General features: G+C 45.1%; 1 protein-coding gene across 1 annotated transcript in view; it reads right to left on the reverse strand.

The window, feature by feature from the left end:
- kcnh2a (potassium voltage-gated channel, subfamily H (eag-related), member 2a) overlaps positions 1–20,161 on the reverse strand; it is a 74,756-nt gene that overhangs the window by 42,288 nt on the left and 12,307 nt on the right. The window contains exons 4-5 of the mRNA XM_073848325.1: positions 18,775–19,209; positions 15,883–16,094 (exon numbers count right to left, since the gene is read on the reverse strand). Of these exons, the coding sequence (XP_073704426.1) occupies positions 15,883–16,094; positions 18,775–19,209 (647 nt within the window). The remainder of the gene's footprint in view (positions 1–15,882; positions 16,095–18,774; positions 19,210–20,161) is intronic.

The raw sequence follows: 20,161 nt of genomic DNA on the forward strand, positions 1-20,161 counted from the left end.
AGCGTGACGCGGCGGCAAAGTGCCCCCAGAACCGGACCCTGAGAGAGAAACCAGGGTTTCTTCCACATGGCCAAGGCACGTAGGCAGCGCCGCGTGACCTTGATCTTGCGGAATGGGTTTCCCCTCGGGGAGAACCCCCTGGTTTTGAGCCACCACTGCAGTGGTCTCATGTGCAGCAGTCCAAAAGGTATCACGTTGGAAGCGGCTGCCATAAGACCTAACAGTACTTGGAACAGTTTGACAGTGAGTGACTGGCCTAGCTTGACTGCGTTTACCGCAGTAAGTATGGAATCGATCCGAGCAGGTGACAATTGTGCCTGCATCGTGGATGAATCCCACACCACGCCCAGATAAGTGGTCCTCTGTAATGGAGAGAGCACACTCTTCTTGGCGTTGAGTCTCAACCCCAACTTTTGCATGTGAGCGAGAACAACACCTCGATGTTGAACCGCTAACTGCTCTGAACTGGCTAGGATAAGCCAGTCGTCTATGTAGTTGAGTATGCGGATGCCCTGGAGTCGCAGTGGAGCCAGCGCAGCATCCACACACTTCGTGAAAGTTCGGGGTGAGAGAGCTAGGCCGAAAGGAAGTACTCTGTATTGGTACGCTTTGCCCCTGAAAGCGAACCTGAGAAACTTCCTGTGTTGAAGAAGGATGGAGACGTAAAAGTAAGCGTCTTTTAGATCTATAGTGACAAACCAGTCCTCGGACCTGATTTGTGACACGACCTGCTTGACTGTGAGCATTCTGAAGTTCAGTTTTCTGACTGAGCGGTTTAGAAGCCTGAGATCTAAGATGGGCCGAAGCCCCCCATCCTTCTTCGGAACAATGAAGTACCGGCTGTAGAACCCGGATTCCCTGTCTTGAGAAGGGACTACCTCGATGGCCTCCTTCCTTAGAAGAGTTTCTACTTCCTGTTCCATTACCAGACCCTGCTCGGGGCTTACTAAGGTTGGAAATACCCCGCTGAAAGGTGGCGGCTTGGTGCCGAACTGAATAGCATAACCTTTCTCTACAGTACGCAGGACCCACATTGAAACATTTGGCAGTAGTTTCCACGCTGCCAGAAAGTTTACTAAGGGAACCAGCCTCTCGAGACTGGTGTCTGGATTTATCTGAGGAACTAATTCGGAAGCCTGTAACAGTGAACTGGCAGGGAGTTCCTGAACTAGCTCCTCTGCGAACTCTCCAGGGCCGCTACGTTTCCGGGCGGCGCTAGAGAATGATGTTCGCGGGAGACTGCCGAGCCCTGTAACACTGGCAGGGTTAGCTGACCAATCTCCTGAGGGCCCCGAGGGGGTTTGAAACCCGCACCTAAGGGTACGGTGCAAACCCACTCGAGAGGGGCTGCCCTCAACGGCCCTGAGCCACAACCGTCAGGGCCATTTAGCCGAGGACCTCTTCGATTGAAGGACGACCCTCAGGTCGGGCTTCTTCTCAGAGGCCCTCGACTTAGAGCGTCACCGTCCCCGCCCTCTAGGCTTGGCCGGAGGAGTACGGGTGGCGACACTCTGTTTTTGCGCCTCACGGTACGAGGAGCTCGTACACGGCTGGGGCTGCTCCCGTCCAGCAGCCCCAGAGGAGTAAACCCGGCGAGGGAGGAAGGTCCTGAACGCCACGGCCTGCTTGCGAGCCTCCTGGTGCCTGGCGACAACCGTGTCGACCGAGGCACCAAAGAGGCCAGATGGTTGCAGGGGGGCGTCCAGGAGTGTGACCCTGTCCTTCTCTTTTACTTCGGACAGGGTCAGCCAGAGATGCCTCTCCGCGGCCACCAGGGCTGCCATAGACCGTCCCACAGCACGGGCGGTCTCCTTGGTGGCGCGGAGAGCGAGATCTGCAGTACGTTGCATCTCTGACACGTTCACTTCCTCACCATCGCTCAACTCCTTCAGCAGGTCGGCTTGGTACGCTTGAAGGATTGCCATTGTGTGAAGGCATGTACCAGCCTGACCTGCCGCCGTGTACGCCTTGCCCATCAAGCCTGATGTTACTTTGAGCGGCTTGGTGGGCAAGGGCGGAGCCTTCAGGGACGACGCCGAGCCGGGTGAGAGATAGCCCGCAAGCGTCTGCTCAACCCGTAGCATCGTCCTGTAACCGCACTCCTCCGCGCCCGCCACATTTCCATAATTCTCGGCGGGGTTAAACAGGCGGAAGGAGTACGGCTTCTCCCACGATCTGGTAAGCTCTTTATGCAGATCGGGGAAGAAGGGAAGACTTCGCTTAGGGGGTGCTGACTTTGTCCGCAGGAAGCGATCATCTAATGCGCTTCGCTGCGGCTCATAAGATCTTAACTCTTCCGAGGGCCAAGAGATGTTGAGCTTGGCCACTGCGTTAGTCAGCACCTCCAGTAGCTCCTCGTAGTGAGGCGAACGAGGTGGCGGTTGTGGCTCATCTTCCAGACCCCCGAAGTCAACCTCCTCAGAGGAAGACAGCAGGAGCTCTGGGATCCCCTCCGGAGGGGAAGTAACCGCAGTGCGGGCTTCCGCGTCCAGGAGGAGATCGCTCGACCCGCTGAGTGAGGGCGGAGATAGGGGTTCACCCGTCTCCATACCCTCCAGCAGATCGAGCTGCGAGCCCCACGAGTGCAGCCGCCGCTCCGCCTCGGCGGAAGCGGGGCCAGACCCGCGGGGAACGCTGGTGAAAGCCCCCTCCTCGAAGAGGGCTTTCCGGGAGCGAAGCACCCGCACTGGAAGACGATCACAGTGCGGACAGCCAGCCTTTTCGAGGGCTGACTGTGCGTGCTCCGCCCCCAAGCAAACCACACATAGACTGTGTGTATCCCCACCAACAATGAAACGTTGGCAGGGAGGGACACACTGTCTATGCGGGCGCTTAACCGCCACCAAACTCTTTGTTTTTTGAGGTTGTTTTGAAGCCATCACTCAAATAAAAGTGTACCAAACTGGGCACAAAAACAGCAATGACTTCAGACAGACAGACACAGAGCGCTCTCGCTGAATGACAAAAGCTGCCGTGGGCATCAAACGCACGTGCTTTATACTTCCTGGTCGATGACGTCACCGCGCCTGTGACGTCACCCCCGTCATTCATTGGTTGTAGACATGATTCAGAGTGCTGCCCGCCAATGGCGTTCCCCATAGCGTTCCATGACGCGGCTCGAGTTCCCGGAAGGGAATTGTCAAATCTTGGGTGAGAACCTCCTTCCCTCAGCCAGGGCATTAAAATAGGTTGTGAATGGGTATTCCAGCATGACAATGACCCAAAACACATGGCCAAGGCAAAAAAGGAATGGCTCAAGAAGAAGCACATTAACTCCCTGGGGTCGGCGCTCACGCCGGCGTGACCAGCTTACTTTTTGTACGATCAGTGCAAAAGATACTAAAAATACTCTGTCGGTTTCAGTCATACAAATTAGAGCTATACATCATTGGAAACTGTTAAGTGTGTACTTTTATTTGTGCACACTCACAAGAGCAACAAAACGTTGTGCTTTTTTTAAGAATAAAGAAAACAAACAGGGTGTTTTCTCTGTCTCTGCGGTCCTGGTGTGGCCTAGCCAGTCTCCATAGAGATCCAATAGAAAATCTGTCGAGGGAGCTGAAGGTTCGAGTTGCCAAACGTCAGCCTGAAAACCTTAATGTCAAATTTATAACTTTTAAAATGCATTTTTCTGAATTTTTGTTGTTATTCTGTTTCTCACTGTTCAAATAAACCTGCAATTAAAATAATAGACTGATCATTTCTTTGTCAGTGGGTAAATGTACAAAATCAGCAGGGGATCAAATCATTTTTTCCCTCATTGTATAATATTGTTTGAAAACCCCCCAAAAAATTAATGACTAACACTAAAGACTAAACACTAGAAACTGCTAGTTACAGTTACATTTATATTAATTTCACGAGTTCACGCTTACATATAATTAGCCGGAGAATAGTAATGCATGTTTGGCGTGCTGTCCGGTGAAGGGCTCCGAGCTTGGGGATGGCCCGAACCCAGAGTACCCCCCAATAGGAGTGGTGAGAACTCGGAGTGGGAGATGGGGTGGTGGAGGGTTACTGATAAACCTTCAAGTGAATGGAGGTGAGTCAGCTGTATTTAAACCTATGACGCTGATTGACTTGAGTGGGCTCCTCTTGTGATGTTTACGCTAAGTATCTGACGCGCTTCTCCCGAACTTTGTTAATGAAACATCATTTCACAAGTTCACGCTTACATATAATTAGCCGGAGAATAGTAATGCATGTTTGGCGTGCTGTCCGGTGAAGGGGGGGGGATGGGAGAAAAACCTGCCTGGGAGGGCTCTCATGGCAATGATGGGAGATCAGGACTCCTAGCATTGCACCAGGCAGGGGGAAGACGTAGCGTTTTGCCTGTCGGGCGGGGAGGGAGAGCGAAAAACCTGCCTGGGAGGGCTCTCATGGCAACGATGGGAGATCAAGACTCCTAGCGTTGCACCAGGCGGGGGGAGGAGGCGTAGAGTTTGGCCCACCGGGCAGGAATGGAAAAACTTGCCTGGGAGGGCTCTCATGGCAATGATGGGAGATCAGGACTCTTAGCGTTGCACCGGAGAGAGGGAAGGCATAGCGTTTGGCCCGCTGGGCGGGGAGGCAGAATGACAAGCCCACCTGAGAGGGCTCTCATGGCAGCTATGGAGATCAAGACTCCTAGCATTGCACCAGGCGGGGGGAGGAGGCGTAGAGTTTGGCCGGCCGGGCGGGAAGGGAAAATGAAAGAACCTGCCTGGGAGGGCTCTCATGGCAATAATGGGAGATTAAGACTCCTAGTGTTGCACCAGGCAGGGGAAAGGCGTAGGGTTGGGCCCGCCGGGCCGGGAGGGAGAAAAACCCGCCTGGGAGGGCTCTCATGGCAACGATGGGAGATCAAGACTCCTAGCGTTGCACCAGGCAGGGGGGATAGGGAGACCTGGAGTGGGAAGGTTACTTTTGGATGGCTTATAGGCCGATGAGGGTTTGGTGGGCTCCTTTGATATGTGACTGGTTAGTTCTGATGTAGCTCTGAAAGGCTTCTGATGACCATCTTCCTAGGGTTTGGATCTGCTGTTTTGAATGGCCTTTCTGGGCTGCTGCTGTTGCTGCCCCGATGCGAAAAGAGTGGCTTGAGAAATTTTCTGCTGGGATGCCTGATGATTGCAGGACGGACTTGAGATGTTTTTGGAACCAGAAGCGATTAGCGGGTCTTTTGGCTTCGTCTAAGAACAAGGGTTCACTGGGGGGATTTAGCCTGGGTATTTCTGAGGCAGAGAAACTGAAGGATGGACTGGTAGGGTTGGATTGGAGAAGGGAGGTTGAAGATGTAGATGAGATGGCCTTTTTTTAGCTTGGTCTGACTCGCTTTGTTTAATTAGAAAGGAAATAGTACTATCGTTGAGTACTGTTAAGTCTGAACAGTGGGGTTGGTATTTGAATCAAATTTAGAAGAGATGGTGAGTTCCGAGCATCTGAGGAACCCGAAGAAGGCTAAAATGAACATGGCATCGAGTGTCTGGGCAGTACTGAGAGGCTGGTAACTGGTGCGGAGTGTGTGGATACATTTGTGAGGATGTCTAGCATTATGGGAAGTCTAGGGTCGGGCCGGGTGGGCCTGGATCGTTGAACCCCCTGATCAGTAGGGAGGTTTGTGAGTTATTTATTTTGGGAGAGGGTGCCCCGAACATCAGCTTGTGGAAAAATTGAATGCCGCTCAGGTAGCCCTTGATGGACCCGGCTTGGAGTCCCTTGATCCTGTTGAGAAAAGAGATGAATGAGGTGATTGAGAGTAGGGAAAAATCCGGGAAGGGTGTGTTGTATGAGAGGTAGAAAGCTTTGAAGCATTTCCACGCAGTTATGTATGACTGGAGGGTTCTTGGAGAGAATGCTTGGAGGATGGTGTCGAGGGACGCCTCGAGGAGGGGTTTCAGTGGGTGGTTTATGGGAATCTTAATTCTGAATAATGAGGAACTGGAGTTGGGGATTGTTCCGCCTCTGGAGCCAGCATCCTGAATTTCTGCCAGTATCTGTGCTCGGATGCTGTGGGCCACTTGGGGAGGCTCTGAAGCTGTGGCATTTGATGGCACGGGCATTGGTGTTGCAGTGAAGAGCGAGTACTGTGGTTGGAGGAGTGAGCTGTAGGAGGCTGGTGGAGGGGATGTGTGAGACAGCCAGTGCGGCCAGGCGCTTGCTTGAGCTGCGAGCCCCGAGCTGACGGCAGCGGGAGGCGGGGCTGTGTGTGACAGCCAGTGCGGCCAGGTGCTCGCTTGAGCTGCGAGCCCCGAGCTGACGGCTGCGGGAGGCGGGGCTGTGTGTGACAGCCAGTGCGGCCAAGTGCCCGCTTGAGCTGCGAGATCCGAGCTGACGGCAGCGGGAGGCGGGGCTGTGTGAGGCGGCCAGTGCGGCCAAGCGCTCGCTTGAGCTGCGAGATCCGAGCTGACAGGAGCTGGAGGCGGGGCTGTGTGTGACAGCCAGTGCGGCCAGGTGCTCGCTTGAGCTGCGAGATCCGAGCTGACAGGAGCTGGAGGCGGGGCTGTGTGTGACAGCCAGTGCGGCCAGGTGCTCGCTTGAGCTGCGAGATCTGAGCTGACAGGAGCTGGAGGCGGGGCTGTGTGTGACAGCCAGTGCGGCCAGGTGCTCGCTTGAGCTGCGAGATCCGAGCTGACGCAGCGGGAGGCGGGGCTGTGTGAGGCGGCCATTGTGGCCAAGCGCTCGCTTGAGCTGCGAGCCCCGAGCTGCCGGGGGCGTGGGCGGCGGAGCTGAGACTGGTGGCCAAGCGCTTGCTTGGGCTGCAAACTCCACGAGAAAAGAGGTTGGTGGCCAGGGCTGAGATTGGCAGAGGAAGCGGCCAAACGCTCGCTTGGGCTGCGGGCCCAGGCATTGCTTGAGGAGGAGCTGCAGTGGAGGGCTGGGCTGCGGCCATTGTTCTGTGTAGGGTTGTTTGATTCCGAAATTTTTGGAATCAATTTCGATTCCTGGTTCTGAATCGATTCCTCACTGTTGTTTTCAATTCTTGCCATTTAAATTGGAGGAAGCTAATTTTGCAATGACTGCAGGATACTGAAGTCGAAGAAAGTAGCTTTCTCATAATATGAAGCTTCATTGTAAAAATATGAAAATGTACAATATTTTTGTAGCTCTGACAGATTTTAAATTGTAATTTGTCTGCGTTGCCCATGGAATTAGTCATAACCCAGGGCTCAGCAGTGGACATGCATTTATTGCAATACTAAAGCAAGTCATGAAGTGTCTAATGTCCACAGTTCAGCTGAATGATATTTACTTTAACAGTATGCGTTGCACAAAATTAGCAAACAATACACTGAAACAAAATAAACAACTTTAACAACAACACCAATGTTAGAGCTTGTGGATTAGCTGTCAATCAGGTGCGCTCTAGAGACCACTGATTGGTGCTCTCTGCATTTTCTTTCAGAATTATCATTGACTGATAAAGGTTAAAGATAGCATTTATATATAGGGTGTAAATAAGATGACGTCATTCACATCTATTCCGTCGTGCAGCGCTCAAATTTGTGGACAACATGAGTGACTCCCATCGTAAAATAACTTATAGTTTTTTGGACTAGTTTATTAAAACGATCTATCAGAATTGTAATAATTATCAGCGAGCAAGAGCCGAATTAATGGGTGCTTCAGACGAGCTCGGTAATGATCGTTTCATTCAGTTTATTTTCATGAATCGACGAAAACGTTCGGCAACATGACTAGCAGCTGAGATATGCAGACTTCGTGGGATGCAGTCTTTCATTTGACAGGCATCTATATACATAGATATAAGTTGTTGAACTGAACACGGCTCTGAATAAGGAGTCAATTCCCCTTGATGGAATCGACTCTCGATTCCTAATGCTTCGGAATCGATTCTTTGGAATCGATTCCCAGCCCTGTGAGAGGCCTCGCACGGGAGAAAGACATTGGCGTCGGCGCGGCCGGAGGTTTGTGTGTCCTTTTGGTCGACTTTGGTGTTAGAGGGGGAGAGGTTAATTAGTTGCAGATTATTTTACAAGTTAAATAATTCTGTTTTGTTTAACTTGCGTGAAGGCTGGACATCGGATTTTGCCAGCGCTAGTTTCATACTCACCATAGTCCGTTTCTCTATGGGCGGAATTGATTGCCTGACCGAGCGGATGATGCTGGGGAATCGGCTGGTATTCTCGCCGATGGAGGCGAGGGCAGGCCGAGGCGTCGTGGGCGATGTGAGGCGGTCCGGGCCGAGCGGCGGCCGCGAGATGAGGCCTGGGGCTCAATTGAAGCGAAATGCGGGGAAGGCACGGTCCTGGAGCCGGCCGGAGGAGAGTCGGAATCGTCTTCTCTCGTGGTAGTTTGTCTTTGCGACGTAGTAGCGGACTGGCGAACCAGTTACTGATAAACCTTCAAGTGAATGGAGGTGAGTCAGCTGTATTTAAACCTATGACGCTGATTGACTTGAGTGGGCTCCTCTTGTGATGTTTACGCTAAGTATCTGACGCGCTTCTCCCGAACTTTGTTAATGAAACATCATTTAATGTGTTAATTTACTAAAATTAATTTTTAAAAATGTGATAAAATATAAATTATGCCCTCAAGCTCAGCATCAATTTCATTGCAAGGATTTTTTTCTACAATCAGCACAAGTACCATCAAAACATTTGTGATTTCTGCAAGCAGCCTGGCCCCAGCTGTTGTTTAGGTAAGTATAGGCCTAAAAAAAACAAAAAGATAGACGGGAGAGCAGCCATAAAAACCTTGTGTTTAAACACATCTGGGGCACCATTTCACCATTTTATCTGATTCACTCAAAAAAAAAAAATAATAAGGTCAGTAATGAATTTCTCACATTTCTCTTGCTTTTATCTGTCTGGATTCGACAGTAGAATCTATTACACATGGAGAAAAGCATGAACTAACACTTATGAGTAACTGATTCATACACTGTTTTTTTTTAATACCAAGGTGGGAGAGTTATAAAAGCAAAATCCTCTTAGAACATCTCAGAGCTAATAGTTTCTGATCACTGCGCACACTCACTGCGCATCCCACACAAGCTGATCAATGCAGCATGTAATCATCTGCCATTGTCCACCTGGTTAGGAAACAGGGAATATGTCAAGAGCCTGAGATAAAAATAAAATGTGCTTTAAATATGCTGCATTTCTGCCTCAGTTTGACTACGTAAACGTATTTCACACACAGTACACTATGACTACATCATATAAGTTTGAGCTTACAATTGAAAATAAATATTTTATATTGCAACATATTTTAAAACCTAGTCCATTTCTTTGACAGCAAAGCTGAATTCAGCATCATTACTCCACGTGATCCTTCAAAAAAACTAAAATTTCATCATTAATTACTCACCCTCATGTCGTTCCAAACCAGGAAGACCTTCGTTCGTCTTATCTTAACACAAATTAAGATATTTCTGATGAAATCCGAGAGCTTTCTGACCCTGCATAGACAAACACAACTGACACATTCAAGACCCAAAAGGTCGTAAGGACATCATTAAAATAGTCCAACTGTTATTTTATGAAGCTATAAGAATACTTGGTCCACAAAGAAAACACAAATAATGACTTCATTCAAGAATTTCTTCTCTTCTGTGTCAGTCTCAGCCTAGCGCTCATGAGAGTATCACAACTATTTTAACGATGTCCTTACTACCTTTCTGGGCCTTGAACTTGTCAGTTGTGTTGTTGTCCATGCAGGGTCAGAAAACTCTGATTTTATCAGAAATATATCTTCCAAAGATGTTCCAAAGATGAACGAAAGTCTTACGGGTTTGGAACAACATGAAGGTGACTGAATTTTTATTTTTGGTTGAACTATCCCTTTTAGAAATCATTCTAATATGCTGATTTGCTGCTCAAGAAACATTTTGTAATTTTTTCGCTGCTCAATGGGAAGCCTATTTAGTCACAACTTCACCTGAGTTGGCTCATGAGCTTCATTGGCTATTCTCCATTTGCATGATCTCAATGAATATCTATCAACATCAATTCAGGATCAGCCATATGGCTTAGCATTGGCCTTTGTAATATTTAAGCATTTTACAGAGGAAACTGGAAACTGTAATGTTGCATTACACACAAAAAACTGCAGACCAACCTTTCACGGGTTTTGTCTACAATCAAATACAACTCAATCTGCACCACAACATTTCCATACTGCATAATTCATTAACTAAACAAACTGTTTTTGTCGTCCTACCCAATAATTCTAGGACCCACCACCCACACATAGACATAAAGAGTTTCTGATGGAAAGAGAGTATTGCTCAGGGTGGTTGTTCCAGCAGGTCAGGCAAGAGCTCAGGCCTCCTGTGAGTGTGCCAGTGTGATTAATGAGCTAATGACAATTTAAGTGGGTTGGGGCTCTGGAGAGGAACACCAGAGAGATGCCACGTCTGTGAGGGGACGGACAGAGGTAGAGGAAGGGGACAAGGTATCCCTCTGTTTCTGTACAGCATTATATTAACCAAAATAACTCATTAGTCTGTGTTAAGGAGAGTCAGAAGTTCTCCTAGCACAGACATCAGCAATTCACAACTACTGAAGCTGCAAGTCACCTGTGCAAAAACAACTCTGTGAAATTCAGAAAGGACACATTAAATTGATCAAAGTAGTGGCATGTTAGAAAAGAGTTAAAATAAATGTTGTTCTTTTAAACTTTATATTGATCAAAGAATTCTGAAAACGATGCACAGTTTTCACTTCTGTTCACAAGTTTGCAGTCATTTTTATCTTTTTTAATTTTATGTTTTAAGGCCTTTCTCGGCCTTGAACGTGGTAGTTGTGTTGCAGTCTATACAGGGTCAGAACGCTCTCAGATTTGATCAAAAATAACTTAATTTGTGTTCTAAAGATTTTGGAAGGACATGAGGGTGACTAATGACAGAATTTTCATTTTAGGGTGAACTACCCCTTAAATATTTTTGACTGAAAACATTATACTGTGCCTTGTGAAAGTATTCACACCTCTACATTTTTCTCGTTTTGTTATGTTGCTGCCTTATCTTAAACTGTTTTAAATGACCTTTTTCCACATCAATCTACACTCTATGCACCATAATGACAAAGCAAAAACAGAATTGTCACAAATTCCTGAATTTATTAAAAATAAAAAACCTGAAATAAGTACAGATCTGGCCATTTAAAATGCGCGCGGGAAGTAAAGTGGTCTCGCGTGACGCCGGTGTATTCTGAGGGAACACAGGGAATACATTGACACAGGAAAGACATGCATCTTTACGGACTAGCTACATAATAAAACAGTTTTTGTTTTCTATTTTTTTTTTTTTTTTTCGTTAAGTAGTAATTTAAGTCTTTCTACATATTTATTTATCATGTCTGACAAAAAATAACGGTTAAATATTTTCCACTGAAAAAAATGTAACTGATCGAGCTTGAGCCTTCATGTCCTAAAAATGTGTTTTGCACTCTCCGCATAAAACGATTGGATATGCACCTAATAGTGCACATTTATATATATATTATTATTTATATCTTTTATTTTACATCTATGGATTTCATTTTAGCCAATTCGTGATTTGAGAAGGCAAATTGAAACACAGAGTAGGTCAACTCACTGTCTTTAAGAAACAAAAAGCTTACGTTTAACGAACAAAAATGCTCCAAACTTTTTTTTTCTAAATTAACTTAATAAAAAAGAAACTAAATTATAAATACTTTGCCGTTACATACAGAATGAATTACCGATTATGGCGCCAGATATTGAAACAACAGACATAACAAATACTGTCCAAATAGCCCTCTTTGTGCAGGGTTTGGCTACAGAATGTTGTTCCTTGCGCCACCTGGTGGATATTATATGAAGCGCAACAACGTTGTAAAAAAATCTGAAAAAGCCCCTGCAGGCAGACGCGTGGCCACGCGTGTTGAATTGCAGGCTGCCGCGTGAAAATAGACGCATTTTTAATGGCCAGATCTGTACAATGCATACAAGTATTCATACCCTTAACACAGCGCTTTTACAGCCTCAAGTCTTTTTTGGGTGTGATGCAACGAGATTTGCACATCAACATTTGGCAATTATCTGCCATTCCTTGCCTTAAAGGGGTCCCATTATGCTCTTTTTCAAAGTCTTTATTTTGGGGGTGTACTAGAACATGCTCTCATGCATTGTGGTTAGAAAAACCTTTTTTCCCCCACACAATTTACATTATTACAATACCTTTCTCCCCAGCCTGGCACAAATGGCTTGATTAGTTCCGGGTTTGATGAAGGCCCGCCTTCTGAAAAACCAAATGTGTTGTGATTGGTTAGCTGTCCCAGTGCATTGTGATTGGCGAACAGCTTAGACAGCGTTTTAGTACTGCCATGCCTCTTGCCAAAGCATTCGTCTGCTATATTATTGTTAAGGATATATTAAGGTATAGTTGGCGCTACAGTAGTGTTGGGTCCTATCGTCAGCCTGTCAGATCGCTGAAAATTTATTTAATTATTTACATAGTTTCATTGCCTGAAACCAGCTCCAACATAGGGCTAAAAGCAGACAAATGTTTTTAATATGACTTAATTTGTATTTAACATGACAATAATTGAATAAAAACATTGTAAGTTACTAAATATAATGCTTACATTTCCCTAGTTATTCAGAAAGCAGCTACAGTCTCTGTCATCGGAGCTGATCGCCACTCTAATCAATGCTTGTGATTACACCAGCTGCGCGTTCCGCATGTGGTTTGACCCCCCTATACTGCACACGTCTGCGGCGCATGCTCCAACACGACCACGGGAGCAGAGTGTGGCCACTATAGTCAATGCTTGTGTTTATACCAGCCACCCACGACTCGCTGCGAAATATCTCCCTTTGGATTGGACTTTGAGATTTGTAACTTTGTAGATCTTTTTATGCCCAAACATACACACCACACATGGACTAAAATTCAAAAAGTGAAAAAGCATAATAGGACCCCTTTAACTCTTTACCTCTCAAGCTCTGTCAGCTTGGATGGGGTCTGGCAGACATTATCAGGTTTCTCCAGAAATATTTGATTGGGTTCAAGCCCAGGCTCTGGCTGGGCCACTCAAGGACATTCACAGAGTTGTCTATAAGCTACTCTTGTTGTGTTCTTATAGTCATTGTCCTGTTGGAAGGTGAACCTTCTGCCCAGTCTGAGGTTCTGAATGCTCTGGACTGGGTTTTCATGAAGACTATCTCAATATTTTGGTGCACTGAGCTTTTCTTCTTCTAAGTCTACTAGTCCCTCAGTCCCTGTCCCTGAAAAATGGCCCCATGCTGCCACCACACATTATTTCTGGGATACTACTTTGCAGATGATGAGCAGTGCCTGGTTTCCTTCAAACATGATGCTTAAAATTAAGGTTCATCAGACCACAGAATCATGTTTCTCACATTCGGAGGGTCCTTTAGATGTCTCCCCCCCCCCCCCCCCCCGCAAACTCTAAGTGTGAGAGTGACCATCAGGTTCTTGGTCACACCACTCTAGCCAAGGCCCTTCTCCATCAATTGCTCAGAAAGAGTCCTGGTTGTTTCAATCTTCTTCTGTTAGGGGTAACAGAGACTACATGCTTCCCCGGTTGTCTGGCTTGATGCAATCCTTTCTCTGAGCTCTACAGTTTTTTTTTTAACCTCAGGGCTTGGTTTTTGCACTGATATGCATTTTCAGCATTCAATTCAATTCAATTTGGCACAGTTTAACTTAAGGCAGCAACAAAAAATGTAAAAAATGAAGGGGTGTGAATACTTTCACAAGGCACTTTACATTGTTTTCAGGATTCTTCGATAAATAGAAAGTTTAAAAGAACAACATTTATTTGAAATCTTTTCTAACTCACTGTTACTTTAATCAATTTAATGTGTCCTTTCTGATTAAACAACTAATGAAAACTTACTGACCCCAAAAGTTCTAATGATAATGTAAGACTCGATTATTAGAATATGCACACTGAAAAAGATTTTAAAATGTGTCCAAAAAATTTTTTTGAATAATGTTTAGATATATCATGGATGTATAAATCTCACTTGCATTAAAATCAAACCCTAAAACTGTGAAACTACTGATTATGTCAACAGGGCAATGCACTAAACAGTGACAAATGTCTAAGCATCTCTGAACACAAATCCACATGAGTGCTAATGGCTACTCAGTTGTGGCGATATAGATCTTTCTGTCATGGGGCATCCAGATAACTCAGCTGAAAATGGAAGGACACCTCGCGGCATGTGCCATGTGACCTTTGGTATGACCTCATTCCCTCTGCGCTCTGTTGGAATGCCCTTCAAACAGGAACGGAGGGCAAGTGTCTGTTCAGCCAGCCATGTGCAGCTGTCACCTATACGGCCCTGACCACGATGCTGCATTAACCCCAGGTATGAGATATTCCCGGAGAGTTATAAAAGACTGCACAAATGAACTGCATGTGCATTAACTAGTTTTTACATTGCTTTAGAGAATGCCCTGAGACCAGTTTAAAATCCCACCTAAGTGACCAGTGCTACATGCATATGCATTACATAAGAGCGGTTTTTACTGCCACCAACTGGTTATAAAAACCATTAATAAAAACCACTGCATCTTCTACTCCATCATATAAGGGAGGGTGAAATAACAATGCATATTTAGTGACAGGCCTATATATCAGTCAGGCTAATTAATCGACTGATAATAAGCATTCTTACAGATAAATGTTTCAGCTTGGCCAACTGACAGAAGTGGTTATGAAAACGTTTAGAGTCTGTAAGATTTTGTTTTTGAAAGACATCTCTTATCTTTACCAAGACTGCCTTTATTTGAAAAATACAGTAAAAACACTATTATTAGGAAACATTATGACATTTTAAAATAACTGTACAACAAAAATTTACAGATAATGTACTCATCCCCTTGTCATCCAAGATGTTCATGTCTGTCTTTCTTCAGTCGTAAAGAAAATTTTTTTTGAGGAAAACATTTCAGGAATGTTCTTCTTATAGTGGACTTCAACGGTGCCTGTGAGTTTAAACTTCCATAATGCTGTTTCAATGCAGCTTCAAAGGGCTCTAAATGATCCCAGCCGGTTGGTACTTCTGCAGCGATGTAGGACGATTTTAAAGTTGGGGGACAAAATGAGAAGGGCATTTTTTTTCAACATACACTAACTGTATTGAAGCATGAGCATTGCAGAGCTAGACAAGATGAGCATTTAAGGTTATAAAGTATATAAATTGTAAAATGTTTTAGAAAATAAGTGATCGTTTCGCTAGATAAGACCCCTATTCTCCGGCTAGGATAATTCAGAGCCCTTTGAAGCTGCATTTAAACTGCATTTTGAAAGTTCAAACTCACATGCACTGTTGAAATCCACAACATGGAGATAATTCCTGAAATGTTTTGCTCAAAAAACAATTTCTTTACAACTGAAGAAAGAAAGACGTGAACATCTTGGATGACAAGTGGGTGAGTAAATTATCTGCACATTTTGGTTCTGGAAGTGAACTAATTCGTTAATATTTCTTAAAATGTCATTCATGTGATGGCAAAGCTGAAATTTCAGTAGCTATTACTCCACATGAGGTTTCAGAAATCATTCTAATATCATTATCAATGTTGAAAATGTTTTGGAAATCGTGTTACTTTTAAAACGTAGCTGAATTAAATAAATTTCTTTTAAAAAATCAGATTAGGAAACATTCACAATTAACACTATTAAAGGTGACGTGGGATGCAAAATTCACATTTACATGGTGTTTGCATATAAATGTGCCTTAGTAGTGTGTGGACACATGCAACAATGATAAAAATTATCAAGCCGTTTTGATTTTCTGAAAGGGATGTTGTCATATTGCTCAAGCCCCGCCTACGGCGGCTGGCGGACTGTCCTATATTAGCATATTTCCACCACTTTGATAATACTGTTAATAAATCACAATGCTTTTTGCTCAGAAAAAAAGTTTCTACCTTACCTGAGTGACTTTCTCCGTCACATTATGGGTCCGATCTATCAGTTTGCAGGGGGCAATGATGTCAATCTCACCAGGTGGAACAGCAATTAAGGAGTCCGGCTTCATATCTATTAAGTTGTGCGATATTCGGGGACCCTGAACTGAGGTTCGGAGTCGAATGAGATCCGAGTCAGAAGTAGCGTTCTGCAAGCTGGATTTGCGGTGCATGGCACCTGGAAGAGGATAAAACAAACATTTCATTAATCTCATCATTTATTACTTTGCATGTCTTTGTTTTAAATTATCACAGGTCTCTCTGGAATGCTTCATCCTGATTGGTCAATTGCAACTGTTTAGTGGTCATATTTTTTGTATAATGAGTGTTAAAGGAACCCCAGGTATTAAGACTTCTATGGCTTGATATAACGTAAATTATGTCTCTTACTGAAATATATGGTAGAAAATCTATGAAAGATTTACGTTATTTAAAAATCCACATCGCATTACACTTATTTTTGGACTATGTGGAGGTGCCATTATTTTAATGACGTGAAGTGGTTGCACTCGGTGAGCTACTGGCACTACCTGTTGCCATTTTTAATCCAACACAACTTGGAATAAGCAACTTGGAAAATAAAATACTGATACAATGCCACATCGTGCTGCTTTTGGTTGTAAGTTTCAGTCGAAGGGCAACAAGAGAAGCGATGTAAGTCTTCACTGCTTTCCAAGTGATAAGAAGAGGAGAAAAGAATGGGAAGATGCTTGTGGATGAATTAAATTTCTTAAAGACTTGTCTTTGTTCTCTTCACTTTAGCCCTGACGCCTTTGAGGCTTTTAGTAGACCACAGCTACTGAAAAAGCTTAATGGCAGAGACAAGAAATGCTAGATGCCATCCTGGCAGGATGTAAACTTGTGGACGATTGTCATGACGCCACAGCCACTGAAGGAGTGTGGAGAAGGGGAGCGGAGGGATGCTAAAAATCTGTCAAGGAACAGAGGTGAGGCTGCGGTATAAATACACGTCTGATAATTAGGTTGATTACTGATTGCGCTCCTCATGTTCATCGTTAATTATCTGAACGTGCTCCTCCCGAACTTTGTTAATAAAACATCATTTCATAAGTTCACACTTACATATAATAAACTGGAAATGGGTTATGCATATTTGGCGAGCTGTCCGATGGAAGGGCTCCGAGCTCGGAATTTTGGCCCGAACTCAGAATACCCCCAAAAAGCAATAAAGCCAAGGACAGCTGCCCGACCAATATGCTAACCCCCCAAAAAGCGTGACGGAATTTGGCGGGGCTGGAGCTGGAGCTTTGGAGTAACTTACTCGCCGTTGGCTTTAGAGTAACTTACTCGCCGTTGAGCTTTGGAGTAACTTACTCGCCGTTTGTGTTTTGGAGTAACTTACTCGCCATTGAGCTTGGAGTAACTTACTCGCCGTTGTGCTTTGGAGTAACTTACTCGCCATTGAGCTAGGAGTAACTTCCTCCCCGTTGGCTTTGGAGTAACTTTACTCGCCATTGAGCTTGGAGTAACTTACTCGCCATTGAGCTAGGAGTAACTTCCTCGCCGTTGTGCTTTGGAGTAACTTACTCCCCGTTGGCTTTGGAGTAACTTACTCGCCATTGAGCTTTGGAGTAACTTACTTGCCGTTTGTGTTTTGGAGTAACTTACTCGTCATTGAGCTTGGAGTAACTTACTCACCGTTTGTGCTTGGAGTAACTTACTCGCCGTTTGTGCTTTGGAGTAACTTACTCACCATTGGCTTTGGAGTAACTTACTCGCCATTGAGCTTTTGAGTAACTTACTCGCCATTTGTGCTTGGAGTAACTTACTCCCCAATTGTGCTTTGGAGATTTTTTTCTATGATACTAGGGCTTGGTGGGCTTTTTTGATGTTGGACCGGTTAATCCTGATGTAGTTTTTGAAGGCTGCTGAAGACCATCGCCCGAGATTTTGTATTTGTTGCTGTGAGAGGCCTTTCTGGGCTGCCGAGGTTGCTGCCCCAATACGAAAAGAGTGGCTGGAGAAGTTTTCTGCTGGGATGCCTGATTGTCGGAGAACGGATTTAAGGTGTTTTTGAAACCTTTGTTTGTTGGAATCGTCTAGAAAAAGGGGTTCAGAAGGAGATTTGGCCTGTGAGCTTCTGAGTTGGAGGTATGCGAAAATTGTTTGTTATGGTTGGATTGGTGATGGGAGGTCGAAAATGTAAAGCTCGGATGCTGTGCGGCACTGGGGGTGGTTCCGCGGCCACGGCGTTTGGTGGAGCTGGCAGAGGTGGTGTCGCTGTGAAGAGGGAATACGGTGATTTTGACTGTAGTACAGAGGTGAGAGAAGGAGCGGAGGCCGTGATTGTCGGCGGAGGCCCCGTGATGAGGCGTGGGGCTCGGCGGGAGCGCCTTGCATTGGTGGAGAAGTCGTGGGATCGGAAGACTGCAGCGGGAGAACGGAGGGATGTTCGGGCTCATCGTTGGACGGGGAGAGTTGAAGTAGAGACATGTCAGCATAAGGTGCAAACCAAAATGCTAAAAATCTGTCAAGGAACAGAGGTGAGGCTGCGGTATAAATACATGTCTGTTAATTAGGTTGATTACTGATTGCGCTCCTCATGTTCATCGTTAATTATCTGAACGTGCTCCTCCCGAACTTTGTTAATAAAACATCATTTCATAACTTTGTTAATAAAACATCATTTAAAACCATGTAATATGTATAAAATTACGTGGATTTTTTTTAAATGAAATCTTTTATGGGTTTTCTACTACATATGACAGTAAGAGACATTATTTATATTATGCAAGTCTTAATACCCAGGGTTCCCATTAAACTGTTTTACTTGACTATCATCCACGTCTTGCAACTCAAGTTAGAATACATAGTTTGCAAACTGGTTGTGTCATTACCTGTGCTACTGGGTCTGACTGGCAGCTTCCTATCCCAGTTGAATTCATTGGTTGAGGGTGAGGGCCGCATGCCACACAGGCTCTCGCAGGAGCGGCTGTGCGCCATGCTGCAGCTGGACGGAGAAGCCTCTGAGGTGAGGTTGTGCAGACGAGGGGAGGATTGCGAGAATCCCTGAGGCAGAGGAGGGGACGCTTCTGATGGCCTTGGCTCACTTTCAGGCTCATTCTGAGTCATATCTTCCCACAAAAACAGCTGAGATCCTCCGAGTGCAGAGCGCTCAGGCAGGGAGAGCAATTTGTCCAGGGCTACTGACTCATGGCCCATATGGGGCATCGGCTGCATGTAGCCTTTTTCAGGATCTTCATGCAGAGACTGTTTACTGCCACTCAGGGAGCGCAGCAAAGGCAGAGGCAACCTGATACGTCGTCTTCTTGCTGAAGAAATATCAAAGAGTAAGGAGGTTCATTCACCCAAAAATGAACAGTACCCCATGATTTACTCACCCTCAAGCCATTTTTTCCAAAATAAGAGGGATCATACAAAATGCATGTTATTGTTTATTTAGTACTGACCTGAATAAGATATTTCACATAAAATATGTTCTTAATACTGTGTTGTTACCTGAATGATCCACAGCTGTGTTTTTTTTTTCTTTTTTTGTGATAGTTGTTCATGAGTCCCTTGTTTGTCCTGAACAGTTAAACTGCCTGCTGTTCTTCAGAAATATCCTTCAGATCCCACAAATTCTTTGGTTTTCCAGGATTTTTGTGTATTTGTCTTTTCAACATTGACTATATGATTGAGATCAATCTTTTCACACTGAGGACAACTGAGGGACTCACATGCAACTATTACAGAAGGTTCAAATGCTCACTGATGCTCTTGAAGGTAAAAAAAATGCATTAAAGTTCATGTAATTCTTTGGGGTCTTACTGAAAAGTCTATAATATACTTTGGTTAAAAATTCTCGAAAGTAGTGTAAAAAAAACACCCTTTTACCTTGTCAAAATCAGCTCTGCAAAAAAAATCAACTAATTTTATTGCATGGTACTTTAAATGCAAATGAGCTACACTCGCCCCGCCCCTCTCTGTTGTGGGATTATGAGCCGTAATGTTTACTTTAGCTGCATTTAGCCGCGTTTAACGGCAAAATTTGCCAAAAAGCACATTATTAAGAAAGGCTGTTTGCAAAGATGCATAAAAAAAAAAACCTTTTACTCACTTCTGCTGTGGGTAGAGCTGCATCAGGAACAATTTGCACGAACATAGACACATATGTAGATCGGGATCGGTGCTTTCCTTTTAAAAACAAAAGTAACGTTATCCTCGCCGTGTTCAGAACAGAACACCTCAATCTGAGACATTCTTGTCTTTCCCCGCACCTAA

The sequence above is a fragment of the Garra rufa genome, chromosome 10, assembly GCF_049309525.1.
Source record: "Garra rufa chromosome 10, GarRuf1.0, whole genome shotgun sequence".
In the NCBI taxonomy this organism is placed as follows: Eukaryota; Metazoa; Chordata; class Actinopteri; order Cypriniformes; family Cyprinidae; genus Garra; species Garra rufa.